At 31.7% G+C, this 26,865-nt stretch overlaps 1 protein-coding gene and 1 long non-coding RNA gene across 9 annotated transcripts; one reads left to right on the forward strand and one right to left on the reverse strand.

The window, feature by feature from the left end:
* Positions 1-1,103: 1,103 nt before the first annotated feature.
* On the reverse strand, positions 1,104-16,344 carry LOC143071803 (RAB6A-GEF complex partner protein 2-like). Of its 8 annotated transcripts, none has more exons than XM_076246389.1 (10): positions 16,262-16,310; positions 12,177-12,287; positions 11,128-11,260; positions 9,769-9,917; positions 8,724-8,807; positions 7,354-7,503; positions 6,628-6,828; positions 4,891-5,018; positions 3,984-4,161; positions 1,104-3,611 (listed from the first exon to the last, which is right to left on the reverse strand). In XM_076246389.1, exons 3-10 carry the CDS (start codon positions 11,226-11,228, stop codon positions 3,388-3,390), a joined length of 1,215 nt encoding a protein of 404 aa, XP_076102504.1. In that variant the 5' UTR covers positions 11,229-11,260; positions 12,177-12,287; positions 16,262-16,310; the 3' UTR covers positions 1,104-3,387. The 8 variants fall into 8 exon arrangements, with proteins under 8 accessions (XP_076102504.1, XP_076102505.1, XP_076102511.1 ...); XM_076246390.1 differs by lacking the exon at positions 16,262-16,310 and adding an exon at positions 13,815-13,830; XM_076246396.1 differs by lacking the exon at positions 12,177-12,287 and having other exon boundaries at positions 6,628-6,768; positions 16,262-16,344.
* LOC143071804 (uncharacterized) lies at positions 12,289-14,959 on the forward strand. Its single transcript, XR_012976973.1, has 2 exons — positions 12,289-12,671; positions 12,979-14,959. It is a non-coding gene; the product is annotated as an uncharacterized LOC143071804 (long non-coding RNA).
* Positions 16,345-26,865: the final 10,521 nt, after the last annotated feature.

Raw genomic sequence — 26,865 nt, forward strand, 5'->3', positions numbered from 1 at the left:
AAGTTCCAGAAGGGTTGGTCCCTGATAGATTAGAATCTGGCACTCTTTTCCATTCAATAACTTATGAACCATTTAACCCATGCCTTTCAAAATTTTTATATATCGTTTCTGCAGAAAAAAAGGTGCAATCCCTAAAATGTCGTGTCTGTAATATAAAGGTTTTACTACAGATTCAATAAACTAAACATTATAAATGTTTATGAAAATGAGGTCAGTCAGATGAACCATACTAGACATTTTCATTTAAAAATCATTTCACACACCAGATATAGTGGTCCTATCCCTCATAGTACCTGAGAATCAGAAAGAACCACAAAATCTCAACATTGACCAATGGATTATCACAAGGTCAAGAACGTATAAACCTTGCAAGACAGACATGTATAACTTACAATAATTCTACACACAAAATGCAGTTGACCTATTGCTTATAGTATTTGATAAACTGACAAAACTTTGAAAATTTATCATGGACCAATAAACCATGAGAATAAGGTCACTGTCCTATTAACACTGCCAGACAGACATGTTCACTTATCAATCATTACATACACCAATTATAATTGACCTATTGCTTATGGTATCTTTAGAAAAAGACCAAACCACAAAACTGAACAAGTGTTCGATGATCCATGAATTGAGGTTAAGATCAGATGAAACCTGCCAGTCAGACCACGTATTTGACAATCATTCTATACACCAAATATAGTTGACCTTATGCTTATAGTATCTGAGATACAGACTTGAGTAAGTAACTTTAACCTAGATCACTGACATACAGCACAGTAAAAATGACATAGTTCAACTATCTCCCAAAAGAGCAAATACTAATAAAAACCAAGACCCTGACTACATGCACACCTCCAATATGTGCAAACAGCTTGACCATTTTGTCTACAAAAAAACTCGTCTGTGACACTGAATAAAACATGTTTACACATAATGGGACTGACAGACTAAAACAACAGGGCTGCAAAACCAAAAAAACTGAAATGTTTTTCAAGCAGTTGCTGAATCCTGATATAAATATTTGGATTATATTGAATACAAATATCACTCTGTGCTTGAGATAATGATAATTATAAACTAAGAGAAAATAAAAGCATATTTTTAATATTTTATTTAAAGAATTAATATCATTTATCATGTTCATTGAATTTCATTTCTTAAAAAGAATTTAACGAAGGAAATTTTCTTCAATAAAATATGTATAATACATCAACATTACATATGAATGTACTTATTTACAATATTTAAAGGCATTTGAAAGGCAGGAAAGGATACCGCAAGACAAATCTTTATATATAAAATATATGGTAAGAAATACATGTTTCACTTAACAAAGGAAGAGTACACATGCTGTTATGTCTCACCTGCTTTATTGATTATACTTGAATTTATGTTGCGAGTTTTTAAGAGAAAAGAGTTTACCTTGTATCACCCAAACTTAACATAATCAATGAACTCTGTAAATAAGGTCAAGGTCAAATGCACCCTACCAGACAGATTTGTACACTAACAATCATCCCGTACACCAAATATATTATATTGAGAAACAAACATAACTGTGAAAACTTAACATTTACCAATGAACCATCAAACTGAGGTCATAGTCGCATGAAACTGACATTAAAGGAGGCTTGCAGGTATAAGATTTTCAGAAAAAAATTAAACTTTAATTTTTCATTACAAATTTTATTTAATACCTTTAGTAGTTGTTACTTAATCATATGGTACAAAAGTGATTCCAAAAAATCAGTTCGTGTTGGCCCCAGGTGATTTTTTAAAATGTAGATATCACCGAAAAAGCTCCAAATTATCGCCCTTTGGTGCAAAAATGTCATTATTTGGCATTAAAATTGAAATCTCTTTTTTTACTCATCGGTGACCTATATTTTTAATTGTTGTTTTCAAATAAGCTGTACATAAACTAAATAATTGTAAATTTTAAGCGATTTCTGTAATTAAGTTCTTTTTTTATTTCAATATTACCGTTATTTCTCCTATTAGTTCAACAGAAAAAAAAGGACAATAACAAAAATGTATGCATCTTTAAATGGAAGATTGTTATCGTAAATGAATGGTGACCCCATTTTTTTATTTCATTTTTCTTTTAAGTATAAGATAAAGTTCATTTATAGAAAAATATGGAGAAATCCTATATTAAATAAAAAATTTGAGTTAGACCCGCGAGCCCCCTTAATTCTTTTAATCATTCCATACACCAAATATGATTAACATACTTCTCATAATAACTAAAAAATGAATGCAACAATGATAACCTTACATTGACCATGGCCTTGAACCATTGAGTTGAGGTGTGAAATAAAAAAAACTTAATGTTAATCACTGTTCCAGAAAATGATGTCAAGGTCAGGTGAACCCTGTATGACAGACACATAGACGTTGTAAGTATTCAATAAACAAAATGAAGTATTGTAATCCTTTTTCTCATATAATGTTTTATTTATTGCATAATTTGCCATATTTTATGGCAGTTTTCTGAAAGTTTAAGTTGCACTGACCCTTCACATCAAACATTTTGCTGAAATATTCTTTATACATTAAATTCTTAACTTTTGGACCAACATTTCAATTGGAGAAGGGTTGCTCCACCTATCAAATGATGACAAAGGTAAAAAAAATATACTTACAAAATTAATACACTTAGCAATACATATACACAAGATTTACTCAAATAATTGATGTTTAAAACATACACTGCTCCTTTGAAAATATCTGGTCAATGTATTCAAGATGTCTGTTTTAAAATTTATATTGAGAAATAAAGGGCTGCTTTGCCTAAATATGTATTACCTTTTTGATAACAACAAAAAATAAAACAATTTGAGGTTACAAGAAAATGTGTAGCAAACAACCTTTAATAGTTAAATACAACTTCTGTCTTAAATAAAAACATATGTATTATGTGTTTAAACACATAACATCCACCTACATTTAGAATTGTGTCTTGCATAACAGTAAAGATCAGTCAAGATCATCATGTTTTTACTTATATCAATCTAACTTATTTCCCCTTTTACTAGATGAAACACTACATATGAAAGATGTACCTTTATGTATTTGACTGTACATTTATATTACATTTTTTCACAAAGTAGATATAAGAAGATGTTGTATGAGTGCCAATGAGACAACTCTCCACATATTCTCAATCCAAATCTCAATTGGTAAAAGTATGCCATATTATAGGTCAAAGTTCAGTCTTCAACACGGAGCCATAGACATGTACACGCATTTGTTCTTTTTATATCATACTTCACATATTTCTTTGTTTACTGAATACATTATGGTAAATGCTTGTAGTGAAATATTCTCTATTGAATGAATCTTTTGACAAAGTAACATTATCTAAATATATATAAATTATATTTGTACACATGACCCACTTTTTAACATTGTTACACATGATGCATGTATTGGACTTGTGGGATAAATTTTGATAGGCAAGTCCCACACCATTGTTTCTACATTAATAGTAGCAGGTCCTCTCCAGCTGGCTGCATCATCCATATTTGTAGGTCTTTCTGATTCAGATATTGGATCACTTGAAGTCACGAACTCAAAATGTAGTCTCCATCTCAAACAAACTGTAAATATTAACAATAAATGTTACATTTTATTTATCTAAGTAGGATAAATTCCAAAAATTCTATCTGTTAATTTCACTTGTCTCCCCTTTTGCATTTTTATAAAGAAATACAAATAAATCTTATCATTCTTCACTTGTTCAAATGTAACAGAACATTTTTGGTATTTATATCATTTGGTACAGTGTATTGATGTGTTGGTATATCATTTCATCCGTCATATCTTTGTATTTGTTAGAGCAGGGAACAATGATGTGCTTGAATTATTTATATTAGTTTTAAATGTTTCATTCCGAAATCTATTATAAAGCATTGGGTAGCTGTATATAATTCGATATTGGTGTATTAATATGAGTATTTGTTAGTTCTAACCTATATCTGTTATGAAACATGGCGTAGCTGTGAGTGGTATAGGTATATTGACGTGAGTTTTAGCTGTATGAAGGCACATTTCCTGATGTTTGACATAAGATGTCACAGCTGTTCCTTGACCAGGCTTCTTTCTACATTCTTCTGAGATTTGCTCCTCACTTTGTAATGTTACAGAATACTGAAAAGTGAAAGAAGAAAATATTTGAGCCTTTCAAGGTACTTGTTGTCATCAAAAAGTACATCCCGTTGAGTAAAAGCCAGAACTGGTGTCTTCAATGTATACATACAGATACAGATACATGGATGTGTTCATAGTACTGATGACCAAATCACACTATCATTTTCTATGTTCAGTGGACCGGGAAATTGGGGTCAAAACTCTAATTTGGCATTAAAATTAGAAAGATCATACTGTAGGGAACATGTGTTCTAAGTTTCAAGCTGATTGGATTTCAACTCCATAAAAAAACTACATTGACCAAAAACTTTAACCTGAAGTGGGACAGACACATAGACCAAAAACATAATGTCCCTAGGTGGGACATTAATGTGTAGGAAACCCCCTAAAACTAAACTGATTAATTATTAAAATAACAGGAGCAGATTTTGATGGAAGAACATCATGTTAAAATTAACATAAAAATTAAAAGCTGTCATTTTGTGGCAGTTAATAATATCATGGAATAGATTTTCCATATGAATAAAAGAAGATATGAGCCATACAGCACAAGACAGCAAACCAACTTTTGGTATGCCAGATGCAAGTTTTTTTTTTAGAAAATGTCCAATCTTGATCAATTTTCATAACATTTGACCAAATCTAAGGATTTCAATTCTTCCATTTATATTTTGATTCTGTCATACTGGGACAGATTTAATTGTTTGTAGATCTTTATTTTCTACCAACCTGGACACATGGTATTGTTCCATCTGTGAAGTTGAACACACCTACAATGTCTTCACCTAATTTATAGGCTTGCTTAAAAAGTATAAACTTAGCTACTTTTCCTTTGGCATTTGTAATATTGTATGAATCTGAAATGAAAAAAGTTTGTTTTATTTTATTGCTTATGTATTTACATTGTATTATAGATCAAATTTATTCATTCAGTGTAATGCCACTTGTGTTAATATGTCTTTTGATTGAGTTAAGCCATTTTAATTGATATTTTATAGTGTGTCTTTCTATGTTGTGGTGTAACACTATTTTTCAGATAAGGGTGAAGGTTGGTACCTATTAAAACGTTTAAATCCTAAGCCTAAGTTAGGAATCTTATGTTCAGTAGTTGTTGTTTGTTGATGTGGTTAAAAGGTGTTTCTTAAATAGGTTCAAACATTGGTTTTCCCATTTGAATGGTTGTACACTAGTCATTTTTGGGGCCCTTTATAGCCTGCTGTTTAGTGTGAGCCAAGACTGTGATGAAGACGTACTTTGACCTATAATGGTTTACTTTTATAAATTGTGACTTGGATTGAGAGTTGTCTCATTGGCACTCATACCACATCTTCTTATATCTATTATATAAAGAAAACATGTCCTTAAAATCTTGGTAAATATTAATAAAAACTTATTAAATGAAAACATGTCATTTAGTTTCTTGTGGAGAGTTGTCTCATTGGAAATCATACCACATCTACTTATGCTTAAATGTTAAATGGTAGTATTGCTGTGTGATTGTTTCTTTTCCATTTGCTTGAGGTATAGGGGGAGGGCTTAGATCTTACAAAACATGCTTAACCCTACCATAGTTTTATAACCTAAATTACATGATTACACATAGTATTTAATTTTTTTTGGTTCAACTATGAAATAATAATAATATGTGAACTAAATATAAATATACAGTAAACTTTGCGTCTATCTATGGTAAACAAAAAATATGTCTGGTATACAAAACTTTAAGTCTGGTTACTTTGATGAGTTCATTTTCCCTGACCAAATGACAAACTTATTCCAAACCAAGGTGTGATAATTAATATTCCCGTGCTTGCATTTCCTATCATGATTTCTTGATAGAGGGTTGCTACTCACAAGGAAGCTATTAAACATTAAACCAAGAGTTCCAAATGGTGAAGTTGAAATCATCCCTTCGTAAATTTTACGGACGCCATCACGAGTTGGTTGACCGTTATGGAATAACCGTTTCACAAATGATATCGGATATGTTCCTTACATCGTAACTACAATCCCCTTCCCTTTCATGAATGTGACCTACCGAATTAGACCATTTACCGGATTTGTTATCACATAAGCAACACGATGGGTGCCGCATGTGGAGCAGGATCTGCTTACCCTTCCGGAGCACCTGAGATCACCCCTAGTTTTTTGGTGGGGTTCGTGTTGTTTATTCTTTAGTTTTCTATGTTGTGTCGTGTGTGCTGTTGTTTGTTTGTCTTTTTCATTTTTAGCCATGGCGTTGTCAGTTTGTTTTAGATTTATGAGTTTGACTGTCCCTTTGGTATCTTTCGTCCCTCTTTTAAGTCTGTACAATATCATGATCAGAAATATTCTACACTTGTTCCCTACCAAATTAAAGCTGCACAGACTATTAGTTAACATACACTTTTCACAACGACCTTCAACTTGAAGCTGCTGTTGTTTTGTTTTTCCTTTCAGTAGACACTAAATGTTGATCAAACTTACGTGGTGCTTTTCTTGCTGTAACTGTTGATAAAACCTGCATGGCAATATCTAGTAGCGAGTTCTCTGACTGCTGAGGTTTAAGGAATGGATTTGAGGGTGATACCTCTTCTCCCTCTGTGTACACACTTATATCATTTAAACCTGAATCATACAAGATAACATGATATACTCTCTCTCTGTACACACTTATATCATTTAAACCTAAATAATACAAAATAACATGATATTATGTCAACATATCTAACTAGACATCATTGAGATGGGAGTCATTCAGCTTGGTCCTAACTATCATGTATAATAAATGCTTTGATAATTTTATGATTTTAATTTCAAGGCAAATTGTAATAACACATTTCTTTAACACAAGATAGTTGTAGGTCTTTTCTATTATGTTTACCCTTATCTTTGTCTGATTTGAACATATACAATACAACTCACTAATATCCTCTGTTGTTATACAACACAGTGAGTCTATTTATTCTAAACCATTGTGTTCTTATTCATCTTATTCACTTTCTATGCACTGCCTTCAAAAAGAATTGTAATTTGCTAATACATGTACTGTATTGCAAATGCAGAAGATCCAATCCAATAACGAAAAATCTTGAAAATATCTGTTGGGGTAAATTTGATCTTTCAAAAAAGGTAAAAAATAGAAAAACAGAAAATGCAAATATCAAACCTCGTGAAAATAACCAATTTAGTATAAATTTGTGTTTTCTTTACCGTGTAATACCATAACTCTAAATGGCATTCTGATAAGTTTTGTTGGCTGATTAAATTTCTGTGCACCAATTGTAACTTTGTAAGAATACTTCACCGCCTGGCCTTTATAGGAAGGTGGAGAGTCCACAGGTATTACATCTTCATATATAACTAAAAACAAATGAAACGTTATTTATAAATCTGTCCTTTATTGTCTACAGGTATCACATCTTCATATATAACTAAAAATAAATGAAACATTATTTATAAATCTGTCCTTTATCAGAAAGATCAAGAGTCTACAGGTATCACATCTTCATATATACTAAAAAATAAAATGAAACATTATATCAAAGCCAGTTTTTTATATTACAGACAGGTGGACTTGTCAGGTATCACATCTTCAAAAGTTCATATACTGTAATATCGACATTATAAATAAGTAAGAGTTATCTATCCTTACATTGAATGTTGCTGTGTGCTTATCTTTTATAAGAGAATCATGTAATGAATATGTGTAAGACCTGATGTGTTTGATTAAAGATGGTACCTTCAATGGTATTAAGCATTTGTACATGCCTTGGTTTAATCCAGTATACTCGTCCAATAGCGACATTACATATACAATTTATAAACAAAACATATTATCTTTTACAACCTCTCCTGTTTATGCAAACATAGTCTAGGTGTCAAATCTTGATGAACAGCAGAGATTTGCTCTTCTGAAGATGACTAACAAAATTGGGAGAATCTTATAACTAATCATTGATTTATTGGATGATATCAGCATAAATAGACATTGTATGCCTACTGTAAGGATGCAGTCTTAAAATCTCCTTATCACTTTTACTGGAAGAGTCAAAATTTATTTAATAATAGTTTTGTAATCAGCAATATACTGATTTTCTGCATTTTCATCAAACCTTTGTATACATATATATACATATTTATGCAAATGTTTTTATGTTGTGATGTTACACTAATGTTTCAGATAAGGGTAGCGGTTAGTACCTACTAAATTGTTTAAACCCGCTGCATTTGTTTGCACCTGTTCTTACATGTCTAAGTCAAGAATCTGATGTTTAGTAGTTGTCTTTTGTTGATGAGGCTCATAAGTTTTCATGTTTCTCATATATATTAGACCCTTGGTTTTCTGTTTGAATGGTTTTACACTAGTCATTTTTGGAGCCCTTTATAGCTTGCTGTTTGGTGTAAGCCAAGGCTCCGTGTTGAAGACAGTACTTTGACCTATAAAGAGTTACTTTTACAAATTGTGATTTGGATGGAGATTAGTCTCATTGGCACTCATAACACATCTTCTTATATCTAAAAATATCACATAAGAAATCAAATTGTATAAATTTGTATGTAGTATTGCTGCTTTATCTTACATGACTTTGATTCTCCAGCAGAAAGCTTTAGATCACAGAACAATATCCTGGGCTTTGTTGATAAAACTGTTAGTCCACGTTCACCTATAAAAACATACAGAATGTAGATAACCCAAACGTTCATGTACATATATATACCAGTAACAAAACAGATGATTTAAATTGGATTTATCATTTTTATTTACTAAGGTCAAATGATCTGAATGGCTACCAGATCAATTAATTAAACCTTTGTACTAATGTTATGATGGTCAAGTGGTGTGAGTGTCTGCCTAAATATATCATTTCAACCTAGTATTACAGTCATGATTGGACTGCTAACTAAACAGATCATCTCATGATTCCCATCTCTTTATCTCTTAAATGTATAATATTAAAACCAACTTGTTTTTCGTGGATATTATATTTTCGCATTAAGCCCTTTCTAGCCCACTTCGTGACAATATAATTTCACAATTTTCAAATTTACTTGATGTAGTTAGATATAAAAGATTCCACTTTTAAATTTTTGTGATGATTTATATTCATGATATTCACATTATTTTTCTACTTGCAAAAAATGTGAAAATAAATTGCTCGAAAAAATTAGTTGATTTACAGAATATCTGAAGCAGGAATTTCAAAAAAATCATTTGTAAAAATAACAATGTGCACTTTACTGTTGTGTTTGGCAGGAAAAGGTTTTTGTTTTACATAGGTAACTTTGGTATTTGTCTCTTATAAAACATTGATCATCACAATATTTAAATGTCTACAAAACTGTGAATTACAATGTATGTTTATGTTTAAAATTAAATAAACAGTTAACACAGAGATACATCTCATGGCCGTAAATCTCTGTATAAATAAGAAATGCCAATGTTAAGAAGTAAAGTTGTATATCAAATATCATTGACTTACCATAAGTAGTTACCCTTAAACTGACCTAATCACCAACTTTAAAAAATTGTTGAAGCATCAGCTGCTACAAAACCCAAGTCCCACCTTTGCAACTTTGTCAAGGAAAGACAAAAATTATACTTACATAAAGTTATGTATAGTTTACCTTTATTGGGTACAAATGATGTGTCACACCCAGTAGTTGACACTTCTTCTGTTGACAGTTGTTGTGACTTAGGAAGGTGCACCCTTGATTCACTCACAGAACACTGACATATTATCTGTACACTAGACCAGGCTAGACTATCTGTATCACTATAAATAAACACATAATATTTATCTGTACACTCGACCAGGCTAGACTATCTGTATCACTATAAATAAACACACAATATTTATCTGTACACTAGACCAGGCTAGACTATCTGTATCACTATAAATAAACACATAATATTTATCTTTACACTAGACCAGGCTAGACTATCTGTATCACTATGAATAAACACACAATATTTATCTGTACATTGACCAGGTTAGACTATCTGTATCACTATAAATAAACACATAATATCTGTACACTAGACCATGTTAGACTATCAGTATCACTATAAATAAACACATAATATTTATCTTTACACTAGACCAGGCTAGACTATCTGTATCACTATAAATAAACACACAATATTTATCTGTACACTAGACCAGGTTAGACTATCTGTATCACTATAAATAAACACATAATATCTGTACACTAGACCATGTTAGACTATCAGTATCACTATAAATAAACACAAAATATTGTATGGGTGTTGCGTATGCATTGTACAAGGGTATTCAACAAAATCTATAAAAATGTAATTCTATTTATGTGCAAACAATGTTTCCAGAAATTATTGCCTTTTTTCATGAATGGATAAACTTGCAAGTTTAATAATTGCCATTACATTAAAATATGCATAAAGATCTAAGTATTAGTTTTCAAAATGCAAGTTTTTATTGTGATACTCACCCAGTCGCATTTTTCACATTAATGTCAAAAATTTTGGATCAACAAGAGTGAATAATTATCTCCCCTTGTAAAGCATTGAGGGGAATGAACTTAGATACCAATACACCTGTACACAGCTTGTAATCATGGTTATGATATATTTGCAATAGTTAAGAGTGTGGCACTATCATATTATGGGTTATGAACAACATCAGTAGACCATTGTAAGGGTTATCGAACTTGTTTTTAAATGTAAATCAATATTAATGAATACATTCAACAATGAAAATATATATAGTTATAATTAATAATTAGATTTGGTGGTTTGATGCATGTGCTAATAAAAAAGTATTGAAGGTAAATTAACAACTAAAAAAATTATAATTAATAATCTAATGTAAATAAAGGCAACAGTGGTATACTGCTATTCGAAATTCATAAATTCATAGAGAGAAAACATATCCAGGTTACAAGCTAAAACCTGTAAAACAAATAAATCATCTATAAGAGAACATATATAATATATATACTACAAACCTTGGATTTTGTGAGGTGTTACTGAAGGTAATCTGACTTTTGACAGTTTCACCAGCTAGGTATACAGACCCTCTTGGCAAACAGGCTGATACTTCTATCATCTCAACTAATTTATATCATGTTTCATCTATATCTGAAGAAGATATAGAATACATTTTTTTTTACATGTACCATTGAGTAATTTTGATCTCTAAAAAGTTATGCAAGATCCTATACAGGGCAGGCTAAAGGAATATTCTTGAATCTTTCTTTTTTTGGTGCACAGTTATAATGTACATTTGTTTATTCATGACACTTTATTTTTGCTTGTTCATTTTTATTCGAGCACAAAAAGGTCTACCAAAAGTTAAGTCTAGGACCATAGACTCACTGACCTTAATTTCTTTTAAATACAGTGAAAAGTGAATTACTAGTGTGCTGACTTTTTTTTTAGCACCGACCAAAAATGTTCCAGATTGGGATCATTTGTCTTAGAGTCTTTCTTTCTTTCTTGATTGAAAAATCACTGAAATCACTTGTAGTACCACTGACTGTCTAGTGAAAAAAACAATCTTGTTTATCAGCATGTCCTTTATGTTTGAACAAACTGCTTTCATCAACATAATGCTATTTAACACTGCAGGCATTTATACTGTCATGAACAAACACACTTACAAAATGTAAGCATATTGGGAATCAGACTTCAGTGTGTTCCATAAAATAATAAAGGCTTTATCCCACTTTAACAGATCAGAAATAACCACCAATTGGTGTATTATACCTCAATTGATGTATAATCCACCAATTGACATATATTTGTATAGACCAATTGATGTATAATGTAATTTTTTTGTAATAAAATGCTAGTGTGAGATAGGAGCATCTTTCTGCAACTTACAACCTATTTTATGACCATTATTGAGTCCTCTGAAAGTTTCAGTTTTGTCAAAGCCTGCTGCACCTCTTGAGAATGCATGTGTGCAACAATTCTTTTGTTAAAACATCTGTGCTATTGACCTTAATTGACTTTTAACAATGAAAGTCAAGTATTAATAAAGAGCTCCATTCACCTGTGGAGTTGTACTCATAATCACATGACTGCATACAGTATTGATGTCCATTGACAGGTGATTACAGGTAAATTTGCCAATCAAGAATTGACAAGATAACAATAGAAGAAACTGCAAATACAATTATTCATTAAATGCAATATGTTATATCACTATACTAAACTAGGAATGTTTGACATGTTTTCATACAATAATATGGTTTTAAGAAAACAATGCTCCATTTTGGTTGAATAATTTGGTTTGAAAAACAAAGAATTATACATCAATTGGTCTATACCATTATATGCCAATTGGTGGTTCTTTGATCTCAAGTGTGTTTTGACAAATTTGTTATACATGTATATGGAAGTGGATTATGGAACCGCTGCATTTTTCCATAAACTATGGAAGTGTAAATGTACATGTGTATTTCTTGTGACAGAGAGGTCCGACCTCGTCAACATGCAGTATCATGTGAAGTATGTGAGAGATGGCAACATAGATTATGTGGCACTGGTAAGTTTTTCAATTTATAAATATAAAATTTTGTTGCAACTATCATCAGGTATTAAACAAGGATATATATACATATCCATATATAATTAATGAGCTAAAGTAACTATATAAAGATAAAATAAGACAATATATATAACTACGTTAGTATGAATGTTTTCTCATATTTAGTATTATGTCCTAGTACAAGTAGATTTATATATATAAAAAATATCAATGTAAGGGTCACTCCTTGTTAGCCATTTATTTTATATTGATGTTTATATTGTTCACATGTGATTATATTTATAATATATAATTTGAATTTTAGGTATAACTCTTCAAGCTTACAAAGACGCCTGACATGGCAATGACCTACAATTCATTTGCACACCCTGTGAACAGATCAACTGGCCAGCACCAGAGCCTTTGAATTCACAGAAATTTATCCTCATAGCAGCAAGACAACATAATAACATTAGCAGTCGGGGGACTTACTTAAATGAGTGATTTTCTAAATCACTGATTCAAGTAACATTATTTCCATAAAGGTTGAAAGTAAGAGTTGTCTTTCTTTAATAATCACCTATTTAAGTAGTACAAAATAATCACTAGAAGAAGTGATTTAATTTTACTGTAGCTTTAAATATAGAATACTAATGATCCAGGGACTAATTATGTTTCTAAACTTATCAGAACCAACATCTGTGTTGTCTAGAATAACCAGGTCATTTCAGGTGATGACCCTGTACTGAATCTAGGATAATGACATAAAAATCACTTGTTTAAGTATCATACCTCAATTTCCTTCCCAAAAATCACTTGTTTAAGTATCATTATTTTAATAACCCCCACTAATTTCAACACCCCCGAACAGTGAAATTTTTATCGCGAACAGTAGAATTTTATTACATACTGACTGATTAGTCTTCCAGTTATTTTACATTTAAAAATACAATGTAGTGCTGAAATTCTGAGAAACTTATTTCCTAATAGCAGTAACACAGAATACATCATAAATAAATATTCAGTGAATGTAAACATACTTCAACATACATGTATGCAATTTCATACAAATAATTTAGTCTTCAGTTGTTTTACATTTAAAAAATTTAATGTAGTGCTGAAATTCACAGAAACTTATTTCCTAGTAACGTAATTACATACAGACAGTTACAAACTTAGTCCTCAATACCTTGAAGTCACAATATCTTGTAGTCCTGAAATGAACAGAAACTTACAAAAATGCTAGCTATAGACAACATAATACATCGTAAATATTCGGCGAAATTGTAGACCGACTTCAACATATGCAATTATATACACACAACGCAACACTATACAAAAAAATAAAAATCAGGGCGAACATACTGGGGGCGAACAGGTATTAGGGCGAACAGTCTCAGGGCGAACCGGTATTAGGATGAACAGGAACTAGGGCAAACCGGAATCAGGGCGGACAGACATGGATTCTTTGTCCATTTGTTATGATGAACCTTAACATATCAAACCATGCCATCACACTCAACAGCTCAAGTGTGTCCATTGTGTTTTAGTGTTTCAATGGCATTTTAGAGTCCTTCATATATGATATCACAAAAATTATATATAGGAAGTAATGACAGCATATATAGGTGGCACTGTAGTATTTGCATTCCAGAATTTAGGTTGCTCTTTTGTGTACCCTACCTAAGTCAATGTATCTGAACGGTGTGATTGGACAAAAAATACAGTATCAACTGAACCTGAGACTACTATAACACTAATACTGTGTTATAGTAGTGACTAGTCTCAGACTGAACATACTTTCCCAAAATGAGGGATGAATCAGGTGTAGAAAAATATGAAATAATTTTACATACAGATGAAAATGAATTTTTGAGAATTTTTTTAAATTGTGTATTCACTGCATGATAAAAGACCTAAAAGCACTAGTGGCCTTAGGTTTTTCAAAATAAATAAAAAGTAAACGGTCATGATACACATTCAAATTCATTTCTGAATAGTAAAATGATAGTACAGTGCATTCCGGTTATTTGCATAGCCTATTTGTCAGACGAAATTATGCAATAAAGCGGAGTATGCTTATATCCGAAATGCCAGAATACGGAGTCAAATCGCCGATAGTGCAGATCAGTAAAGGAAATACCGAAGAAAGACATCTAAAGAAAGATGAACATCCTTAATCCACTTGCATTGACTTGCAACATATTGAATGCTTACATGTACTTATTCTAATAAAAGTTATTTGTCTAGTGTCATGCATTTTATTTCATTGTGTATTCTTTCAATAAAGTTGATCAACACATTTAGTTTTAGTTTATTTATGTACCGACTTTTCCTTTACCTGAGATACGAAAATAAAATTGTTCTAAAAATAGATTTGTTTCTATGACCCGGATGTACAAATTATATTGTTACGCTTTGATTAAAACAAACTGTTGAACAATGCTACACAGTTTATAATCATTTTATACAATAAATGTGTAATGAACTGCCTTTTATATGCAGTATTTACCGATTGCACAGTGATGTAACACTGTTACTTTGCCCTCGTTAGTTTCGTATATATGCAAAGTAACAGGTAATGGGGCCCTGCACGGGTTATTTGCTGGACACGAGTGTTGAAAGTGAGAAAATATAATAATTAGAAGTTAATATTCTTTTAAAAAAATATTAAAAATGAAAGATTGATGTATGAAATTCTTCAACCATATATAAATGCCCTGTAATATTTAACATAAATGTAGATCACCCCTAGCCGAATTACGAGATTGCACATTTGATAATGATCGATAATTACCCGGCTTTATATTTTTAAAAATACACCCAAAATGTTATCTACGAGTTATCTATGAATAATGTTTGAAATCCAATCAATAATTAACACCTTTCTAGATAGAAGATCATAGAATCGTTGTGTTTTTACAACAATCAGCTGATTGACATTTTTATGACCTCGAGGCTTAAAATAGAATATGGGAAACTTTACCTGTGTACACATCGAGGCCTTTTTTATAATCATATAAACACGAAAGAAACTGTTTTAAAACTTTATTTAAATAACACAGAAGTAAATGTGAAATAATATAAAAAATTATGATGCATTCAAGAATAATATACTTACCAAATTGGGTTTCCGGTCAAAAATCTCGTCAGTTTTAACTAAGCATATCTAGCTGGCGATTTTTTTCTATGCAATTAACCGAAATGGCACTTGTGGGGCTATGCATATAACCGTACAATTTAACATTAGATGAATGGGAAATGGTTTTGTGCAGGAGAAAAGTATGCAATTAACCGAATTATGCTATTAAGCGGTATGCAATTAAGTGGAATTGACTGTACTTCAGTTAACTGTGAATGTAGAATTTTTAGCAGTGTTAGAAAGTGGTGAAAACTTTAAAAAGGCTATCATTATCCCTTATGGGCCAGAAAATACTACCGTGCCACCTTAAGGCATGCAATAATACATTGTACTTGATCAGAACAGTGATGATGATACGCTTGGAGATACATTTATCACCAGGATATTTCCTAAAGTCGATCAATGTTTGTCTTAGTTTTGACCCGAGAAACAAAGGTAACATTCAGAAAGTATAACCAATCCTTACATTACTTCATTTACATGTTATTCTATATTCGCCAAATTTCTGTCATCTGTCAATTTTTTGACAAGGCAATTCTAATAAATAAACAAGTTCGGAAATAAAAGGAGAAACGGAAATCAGTTGAGAGTCAGTTCGTCCCTTCGGTTTTATCGGCACAAATTGGAAATTGAGCTCACAGTCACTATTTAATTCACAAAGAATTTCATTATTTTTGGCTAAAATTAAGATTTTACCAAAAAATTTAAAAAAAAAGTATTGGTCACCGTGCTATTTTTCAAGCTACAAGTCGTTAAAAATTGCAAATGAAAAAAAAACCATTAATATATATTTTGGTGAATAAAAAGAAACCTATGAGATAGAATTTGGAAATGAAATATGAGAAGATAGGTTTGATAATATGCTTTTAAGAAAATTAAAAGAAAAAAAAGTGTCACCGGCTGTACGTGTTTCCTTGCTACAAGTATTATTTTTTTTTTGACTAGATCGTTCCAGTGTAAATTTTAAATCCTTAATGTAAAAGTATAATTTCCCCTTCAATGGCTAGGTTGAGAAATTGTTGCCAAAACACAAATATTTGGTATTTAGAAAAAATATATTTTGGATAAACAGTCTTACTCATGACTGATTAAAAACCAGTCTCAAAACTTTGCAGATTTAGTCAACTTGAATAACGAGACAGATTTTATACGGCATTTGTACAATACAACTTTGTGTGGCAGTATACAGTATACTACACCGATCGTGCAAGGGCTGTAAAGCTAGTCAATGTCGTTAAAAACTTCCACCGTCGTCTACATTAAGTCATATGATACATGATGAGGTTGACTGATATGTTTTAGATACTTTAATGTAACTGTTACTATAAAACACTTGAGCGTGCCATAGGCTCCTCTAATCGGCGTCCGGTTTATCAAAATGTCGAAATAGAGTCATAACTTTATTAAACTGCTTTAAAAGACCCCGCCATGAAAAATGTAAAACAAGATTCAAACTAGAAAACTAACGACCTTTATCTATAACAAAACAATTCAGAAAAAAAACATGGATTGATGGAAGATACTTTTAAAATACGGTTGATTACACGATCACATCCGCATTTTGTCCGTTTGCACTGAATAAGCGCAGATTAAACAAAAATATCAATATAATAGTTGAGTAATAAAAAGAAAAAAAAAAGAAAGAATACTGAAAAGCATAATTTAACATTCCAGTGACACAAAAATACTATCTTGAGTTAAGTTATAAAAATACCGAAACTGTATGAAATAATTAAATATAAAGATCTCGGAATGTACGTAGATAACGCCCCGTCACACTAGACGACGATCGCACCACGCTCACCGCGATCTAAAATAAATCTAAATCGTGATGAGCTCGTGGTTTGAGCGGAATGAAAATGTAACTTTCGTTGTCTTCACGATGCTACGTCCTCATCACGATGCTAAACGTCCTCATTACGCTTCTACATTGACCCGCTACGATTATACAACGTTCCCACCACACTAATTCTGCGACCTCACTGCGATTATCACGTTTTCACTTCGACCATATGCCTCGCTTTATCCGATTGCAACCCGATCTTAATTACCACGCTTCTAATTCGACCATAGCACGCTTCTAATGCGATCATAGCACGCTCTTAACACGACCATACCACGTTCACACTGCGATCTAACTACGCTCTCGGTAATAACGTCTACATCGTCTTCCATATAAATACAGTTCTAATGAATCCTTTTATTTCTCACTAGCCGACCGTGCAAGGGCTGTATGATCCTGTGTAGCCAGTCAAGGTCGTTAAAAACTTCCATTTGTTGTACTTGTCATTTATACGTAGATTTCTCGGGAACAATACAACCATAATTGACCAGAACTCGTGGGCGAAGGGTAGAGGTAGAGTTCGAGACAGAAGGGCCTCTGATACGAATCTTAATGTAGTAGAGTGATAATACTATATGATTAGCATATATATTATACGAAAAAGATAGCCATATTCACTGATGCAGCTATTCGAATCGACCTTCATGTAATCATATAACTAATAAAAGTGAAACTGCAGCCTAGATAAAAGGATCTCAAAATGATAAAAAAAAAAAAAAAAAAAAAAAAAAAAAAATAGAACTAAAAAATGTCGATTCTTGTATAAAAAAAAACCCACTTCATACCTCTTTGAAAAGATTAAATTTTGTGATGATGTGTTTTTTTTTTATCATGAGATGTCTCTTCATTCAGATTTGTAAATGAAAAAGAAAAGTTACTGTCAAAAAGTTATATATATTAAGGGAGAAGGTTTGGTACCTATAAGGTACGTAGATCATAGGTATAAGTTTCCCCGAGATAGAATTTTCTTATACTTTGCCACAATGAAGACTTTACTATGCTCTTTTCAAAAATATAATAAAAAGGATGGGTCACCGTTCTAATTTTCAAGCTATTAGTCGTTGAAAATTGCCTAAATTTGCATAGAATGATCATGAAATTACACATTTTTGTGCATAAAAAGAAATCCATGACATAGAATTTTGAAATAAATTGTGAGAAGATAGGGTTTATTATATGTTTTAAGAAAAGAAAAAGAAAAAATGGTGTTACCGAACTTATTTAGATTCATTAGAAAGGTATTTTGGCTTGATTGAACAAATTGATTCTCAAACACACATGTTTGGTTTTTATTTGAATATTTTGATTAATGCAATAAATCAGCAAGTTTTCTTCATATAAATAATATATGATAATATTCTTACCAATAAAATTGCACATCTGTCTACGAATTTGCAGATTTGGGCAAATAACTAGACCGATTTTGTACTGCGATTGTACAATTCAAGATGGCGGTATACCATGAATCTACCTTAAAACGTTTAATACCGCTGCAAATGTTTGCACCTGTCCTAAATCAGGAATCTGATGTACAGTAGTTGTCGTTTGTTTATATAATTTATACGTGTTTCTCGTTTCTCGTTTTTTATATAGATTAGACCGTTGGTTTTCACGTTTGAATGGTTTTACACGTCTAGTAATTTTGGGGTTCTTTACAGCTTGTTGTTCGGTATGAGCCAAGGCTCCGTGTTGAAGGCCGTACATTGACCTATCATGGTTTACTTTTATAAATTGTTATTTGGATGGAGAGTTGTCTTATTGGCACTCATACCACATCTTCCTATATCTATGGTTTGTGCGATACCACGTTGCAGAAAATGTCTAAGGTTTCATATGATATTTCTAGATATTAACTGAAACTTGATACGCTATTACACATTTTAAAATCAAGTCTTTACATTTGTAATACCAGTATTTTCTTTTCAGACATTTGATATTTAAGAATATTTAACGAGAAAAAAATGGAATTTCGTGATCAATCATTAAAACAATATTCCTAACGGGAATAACGGATAAAAATAAGATCTCGGATACACATTTATAATTGATTGATACATTTTTTTATAAGCAAAGGGTAAAATAATTTAAAAAAACGAACTCCAAGAAAAATTCAAAACGGAAAGTCCATAATCTCATGACAAAATCAAAGGTTACCAACACATCAAATGAATGGATAACAACTGTGATATTCCTGACTTGGTACAATCATTTTCATACGTAGAATTTTTTTTTTTAGATTTATATAGACAACGATGTGTGAACAAAACAAACAGATATAATCATGATAATAGGTATAAATGTAAAAAAAAAATAGGGAAACAGCAGTCAACATTGTGTTATAATCTTAATTAATCACTATAAAACAAACAAAGATGTTACACAGAAACACAAAAAGGCACGAAGACCATTAGAAAAAATGAAAGACAACAATACAATTCATGTGTTTTCTTTTACAAATTGTGACTTGGATGGAGAGTTGTCTCATTGGCACTCATACCACATCTTCTTATATCTATCTATCTATCTATCTATCTATATAATATATATATATATATATATATATATATATATATATATATATATATATATATATATATATATATATATATAGACAAAGCTTTTGCGAATGCGAATGACATTTTCCCTGTGTACTAAATATTTACATCATGTATAAAAATAAAATACAAAAATTAACCATAGCACAAAAACACAATAACGGGATATATGAGCTAGTACAGAGCCACGTCACATGTAACAAAGAAACACAAAAAGGCATATAATTATTTCGTTCTGTGAATGTTCACTTTTGTTCATATGCCTTTTGTTTGAATTACGCCATTTCAATAAATATTTTACAGTGTGTCTTTCTATGTTGTGATGTAACACTATTGTTTCGGTAAAGGGCGAAGGAGGTTGGTACCTATTAAAATGTTTTAACCCGCTGCATTTGTTTGAATCTATCCTAAGTCAGGAATGATGTTCAGTATTTGTCGTTTGTTGATGTAGTTCATAAGTGTTTCTCGTTTCTCATATAGATTAGACCGTTGGTTTTCCCGTATGAATGGTTTTACGCTAGTAATATTTTAGGGCCCTTTATAGCCTACCGTTCGGTGTGAGCCAAGGCTTCGTGTTGAAGACCGTGCTTTGACCTATAATGTTTTTTTCTTTTAAAAATTGTGACTTGGACGGAGAGTTGTCTCATTGGCACTCATAGCACATCTTCTTATATCTATATATATATATAAACAAAGCTTTTGCGAATGCGAATGAAATTCCCCCCTGTGTACCAATTATTTACATCATGTATACAATTAAAATCAACTGACCTTGGGTTATTCCCTCAGTCTTGGTTACACCTTTTGCAAGAAATAACAATTGAAAAGTAAGAATGATAACACTTTTAGGAAAATAAGATATCATGTATTTGTTTAGAAACGAGAAAATAATTGTATAATATTAATGAATAAGGACATAAGAATAATTGACTTATAATCATCTTGTTAATTCATAATTCTGATATTTAAAACCGTGTTTGACTTAAATATCTTTAATATTCAAATTTAAAATAAATTTTATCTGGACAATCATATATCAGCGCAAACCAAATTTTATATTTAAAGAGTCCTATATATATTATGATAAACAACCAATACTTCTTCAATTGTTCCGTTGAAAAGAAAACGAACATCGCTTTTCATTGGTTACAAAGCTAAATTGTGAAAATGAAGTAATGAGCATGCAGTTTTTAAAGTATTCAACACGGAATTTTAATATATAATTTTAGAACTATCTGTACGTTTTGGGTAACATGGCGTCTTCTTTAACAGTTCCCAGTACAAAAAGAGCGCAAGTTTGCCTAACCGTGAAATGTTATTTCTGCAGAAACTTTGTGGCTGCAAAGTGGAAGTGCTTGAACTGTAAAATAATTATGTGTGAAAAATGTAAGGTGGCTGAACATTCTAAGAATGTAAATGCACTGAAACACAATATAGTCGATATAAAAGAAGACGGAGATATACATGGTATTCCATGCGACAAACATGGTGATAAACTATGTTACAGTTATTGCAGAAATTGCGAAGAGATAATATGCAAAGAATGTTTAGTTAACTCCCATCTCGAACATTCAAAGGCAGACATACAAACCATTTATAACGAAAAACTTCAATATTTTCGGAAGCAGTTTTCACCTGAAGTTCATCCAAAGGCTTTCAGTTTCATATTTGGATATTTTAACAGACTGGATGTTTCTGAAAAAGCAATGGATATAACTTTGAAATTAAAGAACATAATAGGAACTAATCTCTCGTTCATCTGTCCCATTTTAAGAACAACAAACTCTCTGTGGATCAGCTGTTGGAAAGACCAGTCCTTAAACGAATTAGGAATTGGGCCAGAAATAACAAATCTCCGAACTTACAGTGATAAAAAAGTCTACGATATGACAATGTCAAATGACGGAGAACTACTTACGTTTGTTGCAGACAGTTGTTTATATCATCTAATTGATCATTTAAACATTGTTCATGACTTTAGTCCTCTCTTTGCCAAAGCAGTTCATGCCACAAGCTCCGACATTATTGTTAGTACTCAGGATAAAAAGGGTGCTTTTCCAATTACGGAACATAGTAGACGTCAAATTGTTATCCTTGAACTAGATGGAAAGACAGTTCTCAACATCATAGAATTCAATGAAAAGAACACACCACTATTTTCCCTTCCAAACAGAATAACAACTAACTTGAAAGGTGATATTTTGATTATAGATACTTTATCAATGAGTGACCTTGGAAAGATCATATGTCTTGACAAAGTGAAAGGAAATGTCAAATGGAGTTATCGCGGATATCCCAATGTAAACGACGCACGTGGCGATAATAGCTTTAGTCCTTTTGATTTCGCTGTTACTCCAGTTGGAAATATAGTTGTGGCTGATACAATTAATAGCGCTTTGCATTTTTTATCGGAAGCTGGCATAATACTGAAATGTTTCTTAACATTGTCTATGGATATTAAAATGCCATGTAGTTTGGATATTGATAGGGATGAAATGCTTTGGATAGGATCTAATGGATACGAGGGTCAGTCAGGAAATGCCAAGATTCAGGTTCTCAAATATAGCGGCTGTTAAAATGGAATGATTATACAGTTTTCATGCTTCCATTGATTTACTTTATGGTTTGATCATTCATTTTCATTTGTTGTTATGCATGCTATTTTTTTCTGACTTTTGAACACATTTGTATCATCAGAAATTCTGCATTGTATCTTGTCAAAAGTAAATTACCCCCCCCCCTCAAAAATATAAAAAAAAACCAGATATCACATTTAAAGTAATTTAGGTTTGTTAAATAAAAGAATTATATTAAGTTCTTGATAAAGTGACCTCTCAATATCATTTATTACAAAATTGGAATATACCATCAAATCGTTTTTGAAGACATGACTTAGAACTAGAAAACATAACAACCTCATCATTCTGCATACACAAGGCTGTCAATTCTGTGGCTATTAAGTGAAATATCAAAAACATCTGGAATTTCCTCAACTGCTTCTGGTAAATCCGTTATGAAGATCTATTTAAACACCACCTTGTTTCACACCAATTTGAGAATGAAAATTTGGAGTAAGCTAAAAATGTTGCGATGTTTGAAGGATTTTTTCAACGCATTATTTCCAGATTTCCTGCATACTTTTTATTAGCAGCAAAATTGCAGATCTGCAGTTTCAGTTTCAGTTCTGTAATGGGCATTTATTTCTCATATGCTTTTTCAAAATCGACAAAGCAAGCAAAACATGTCCAACCTTTCATACTTTTGTACTTATAAATTATAGTTTTAATACAAAAATATGATCAGATAGTCTACTTTTACTAAAAAAAACTTTTCTGTCAATGTTATCATTCTACCTGGTCTGGTATTTGAAACAAACATTAATACAGTATTACAATACATTTAGAAAAAAAAATGAATTAGTAAGGGTATTTGAGTGTCATCTCTCATCAGCTCTTTCGTAAAAGATGAATTAAGATATGTATAATCATGAAAGTATTATATTGAATATAATACTTCCATGGCATAATGAACGTTTAATTATACCATATATAAAACACCCCGGTTAAGTAATTGGATATTTTGACTCCCGTAGCTTTTACATTCTGCAATGCATATGTAATTTTGATGTGTTTAGATAAAGAATTTTTAAATATCTATATAAATAATTAATTGAAATATAAATATGCTATTTGATATATATTAGCTCTTGCACAAACGATATGTTGTAGATAGTACATTCATCTTTTAATATTGTAATCACTGAAAAAATATAATGAGCATATGCATTTCTTTTTATAATGATTTTTGCATTTCTATCCATTCTTTTCAAGCGACAAAATTACTTGAATAGAATTATCTTAATATTATTTTATTGTAAAACTCATTTAATGAAATAACAATGCATATTTTATAATTTATTCATAGCTGTTCTTGAATTATAATTTTATGAAATAGTACTCGCATACAATATTTGTTCCTGTACAAAGCAGTTACTTGGATTACTTTTCAGTTTTATCTGACTTCATAAATAAATGCAATACATCATGTCATCGTTTATCTTTCTATTGAGATCAAGAACAACTTGAATTATACTTTTTTGTAATGGTACTCGCATATAAGATTTGTTCCTGTTTCTTAATGGCCTCATTATTTTCCACCATTTTTTTTTTATTAAAATATTCTGTACCAAGTCAGGAAAATGGCAGTTGTTATCTTATAGTTCGTTTCCGTGTGTGTTTCATTGTCGTTTCAGTTTTTTGTTGCACGTCAGTGTTTCTGTTGTTTCATTGTTTTCCTCTGATAAATGATGTGTTTATCTCAGTTTTAGTTTGTAACCCGGATTTGTTTTCTCTCAATGGATTTATGAATTTCGAACAGCGGTATACTGCTGTTGCCTTTATTTATACCCACGTGACACTATAGGCTACGATCACACAACAATTTGTTCTACTCATGCTCATCATGCCCATTGTCATTGTCACACACATTATATACATACTCTCAAGGTTTTGTTTGTTTGTATTTGATTTGTATTTGCTTGACACATCTGATCGAGTCATCCCAACTATCGTTCACTATAACATATGTTGTGATTCAGGTTGAATTGGTGCGACATCACGATACTCATCATACACAAAGAATAATGTGAACTGACATTATCTGTTCGTTTTCAACTTATGAGTTTGACTACTGTAACCCCTTCGGAAATTCCTGCATATCTTTAATTTCACGTCGTTTAAAAACTATGTGTACATAGTCTTGTTTTTACATTTCCCCTCATGTTGTATAGCCAAGAATAACATTTGAAAACAATGGAAAACAACACGTTTAATAATTCATTGCATCCGGCTTTTCTGGATTTACCTTCATCAGCTCAACGCTCAAAGCCAAACATTTGAAATCCGAAGAGGAATAAGTGCCGAAAATCGTTGAAGAGCTATATGTCAAAAATACCTAAAATAAAAAGCCAAATTCACCTAAAGCCAACTTTGCCTGAGGGAGTTGAAACCATAGTTTCATAATAATTTCAAGAACGGACAATTTTAGTAAAGTTTGTTAAATCATGTCAGTACCGAAAAACTGGCTACTGAGCTGATGACACCGTCGGGGACTGATAGTCCACCAGCAGAGGTATCAACCCAGTGATGTAAAAAATGGAAAACAACACGTTTAATAATTTCTTGCGTCCGAAGCGCTTTTCTGAATTTACCATCATCAGAAACGCTCAAAGCTAAACCTACTCGTCATAATCAAATACGAATCAATTCAAACGAGGTAAGACGTATGCATGTATATGAGAGACAACAAACGACAGAAACAGAAGTACACGGACTCCTGAAGTGAAACAGGCAAACGAAGGATTTTGTTTGGTAGAACACAGTTATAGGCAGACTACCCTTACACATATAATTCATTTGGCCACGTTTTTACCGGTGACCTTACAACTGTCCACAACACGTCTCTGCGAAATGTGTTATTCAAAGGTCCGACATATCCAGTGCCTAAATCCATCAACTGAAAAACAACACCAAAACAAGGAAACATTCAATCGAGGGTTTAGCCAAGGTTAAACACGGAAAAGAAGACGCACATCCTCTTTCCGAATCGATCAAGGCCGTGGGGGTCGTTGATACAAATTAAATTTATGAGAAGCGAATGGGTATATTAATACCCAGGCTACATCAATCTTGAAAGACCCAAACATTGCAAAACACTTGTCCTAGCACCATGACGAATATTTTGTCCCAATAGATAAAGCCCCCAAAACATAGTTTAGTTGTGTACCTCACATAACATCAACTGCTTGATTGATAATGAATAAGGTATTGGCAATTCACTTGGACACTCAACAAAAACTCCCAAGACACTTTCTAAACAGGAAATCCTTGAAACAGACCGTTCTATGTTCCTTTGAAATTTCAAACAAAGAGGAAGAACTGTATCTTTCATTACTGTATTATATCCCTAAGTTACCTAATTTTCCATACAAACAACTGCATATTGCCGGGTCTTACAAGTGCTTCATGAAACCTTTTCTAAATTTATTATTAATCAAAGCCGGGCGTCAAGGTTATTGTGAAACTACATATTCTAGGGGTTACTAAAAAAATCACAACATCTTTAAGATAACATACAATCTAAGACAATATAAGACTATTTAATATTGCAATTATAAAAATAAACATTTGACTTTTCTACACTTATCACAAGTACTTGATATCTTCATTGACAACAAATGTGTGACGTTACTTGGAGATGATTGTCCATACACAATCGGCTTACAATGGAAGCTAACCGTGCTACTCTTCTTGCCATTTGTTTTTTTATTAATATAAGGATGACTTCATAAAAGAACTTCTTAGATAAAAAGGAAAGTAGTATCATTTGATTTTAATTCTCGCTTTATAAATGATTTTCTCTCACCAACTCATTCAAAATTCTGTGACTATATTGAACGGATCTATATTATGGAACTTGAGATAAAAAAAAAACCAGATACAGTTAAGTCTGCTCCATATCTTGACATACATGTAGAAATTGACAATCAGGGTCGGTTAAAAACAAAATTTATCTAGTGATATTTTGGAAGTATAAACGTTTATCGCCTGTTCCTTGCCCCATATGTCAACGCTTATGCTAAAGAATGAGTAGTGCAAATTTAATGTTTAATGT

Source organism: Mytilus galloprovincialis, chromosome 4 (assembly GCF_965363235.1).
Source record: "Mytilus galloprovincialis chromosome 4, xbMytGall1.hap1.1, whole genome shotgun sequence".
In the NCBI taxonomy this organism is placed as follows: Eukaryota; Metazoa; Mollusca; class Bivalvia; order Mytilida; family Mytilidae; genus Mytilus; species Mytilus galloprovincialis.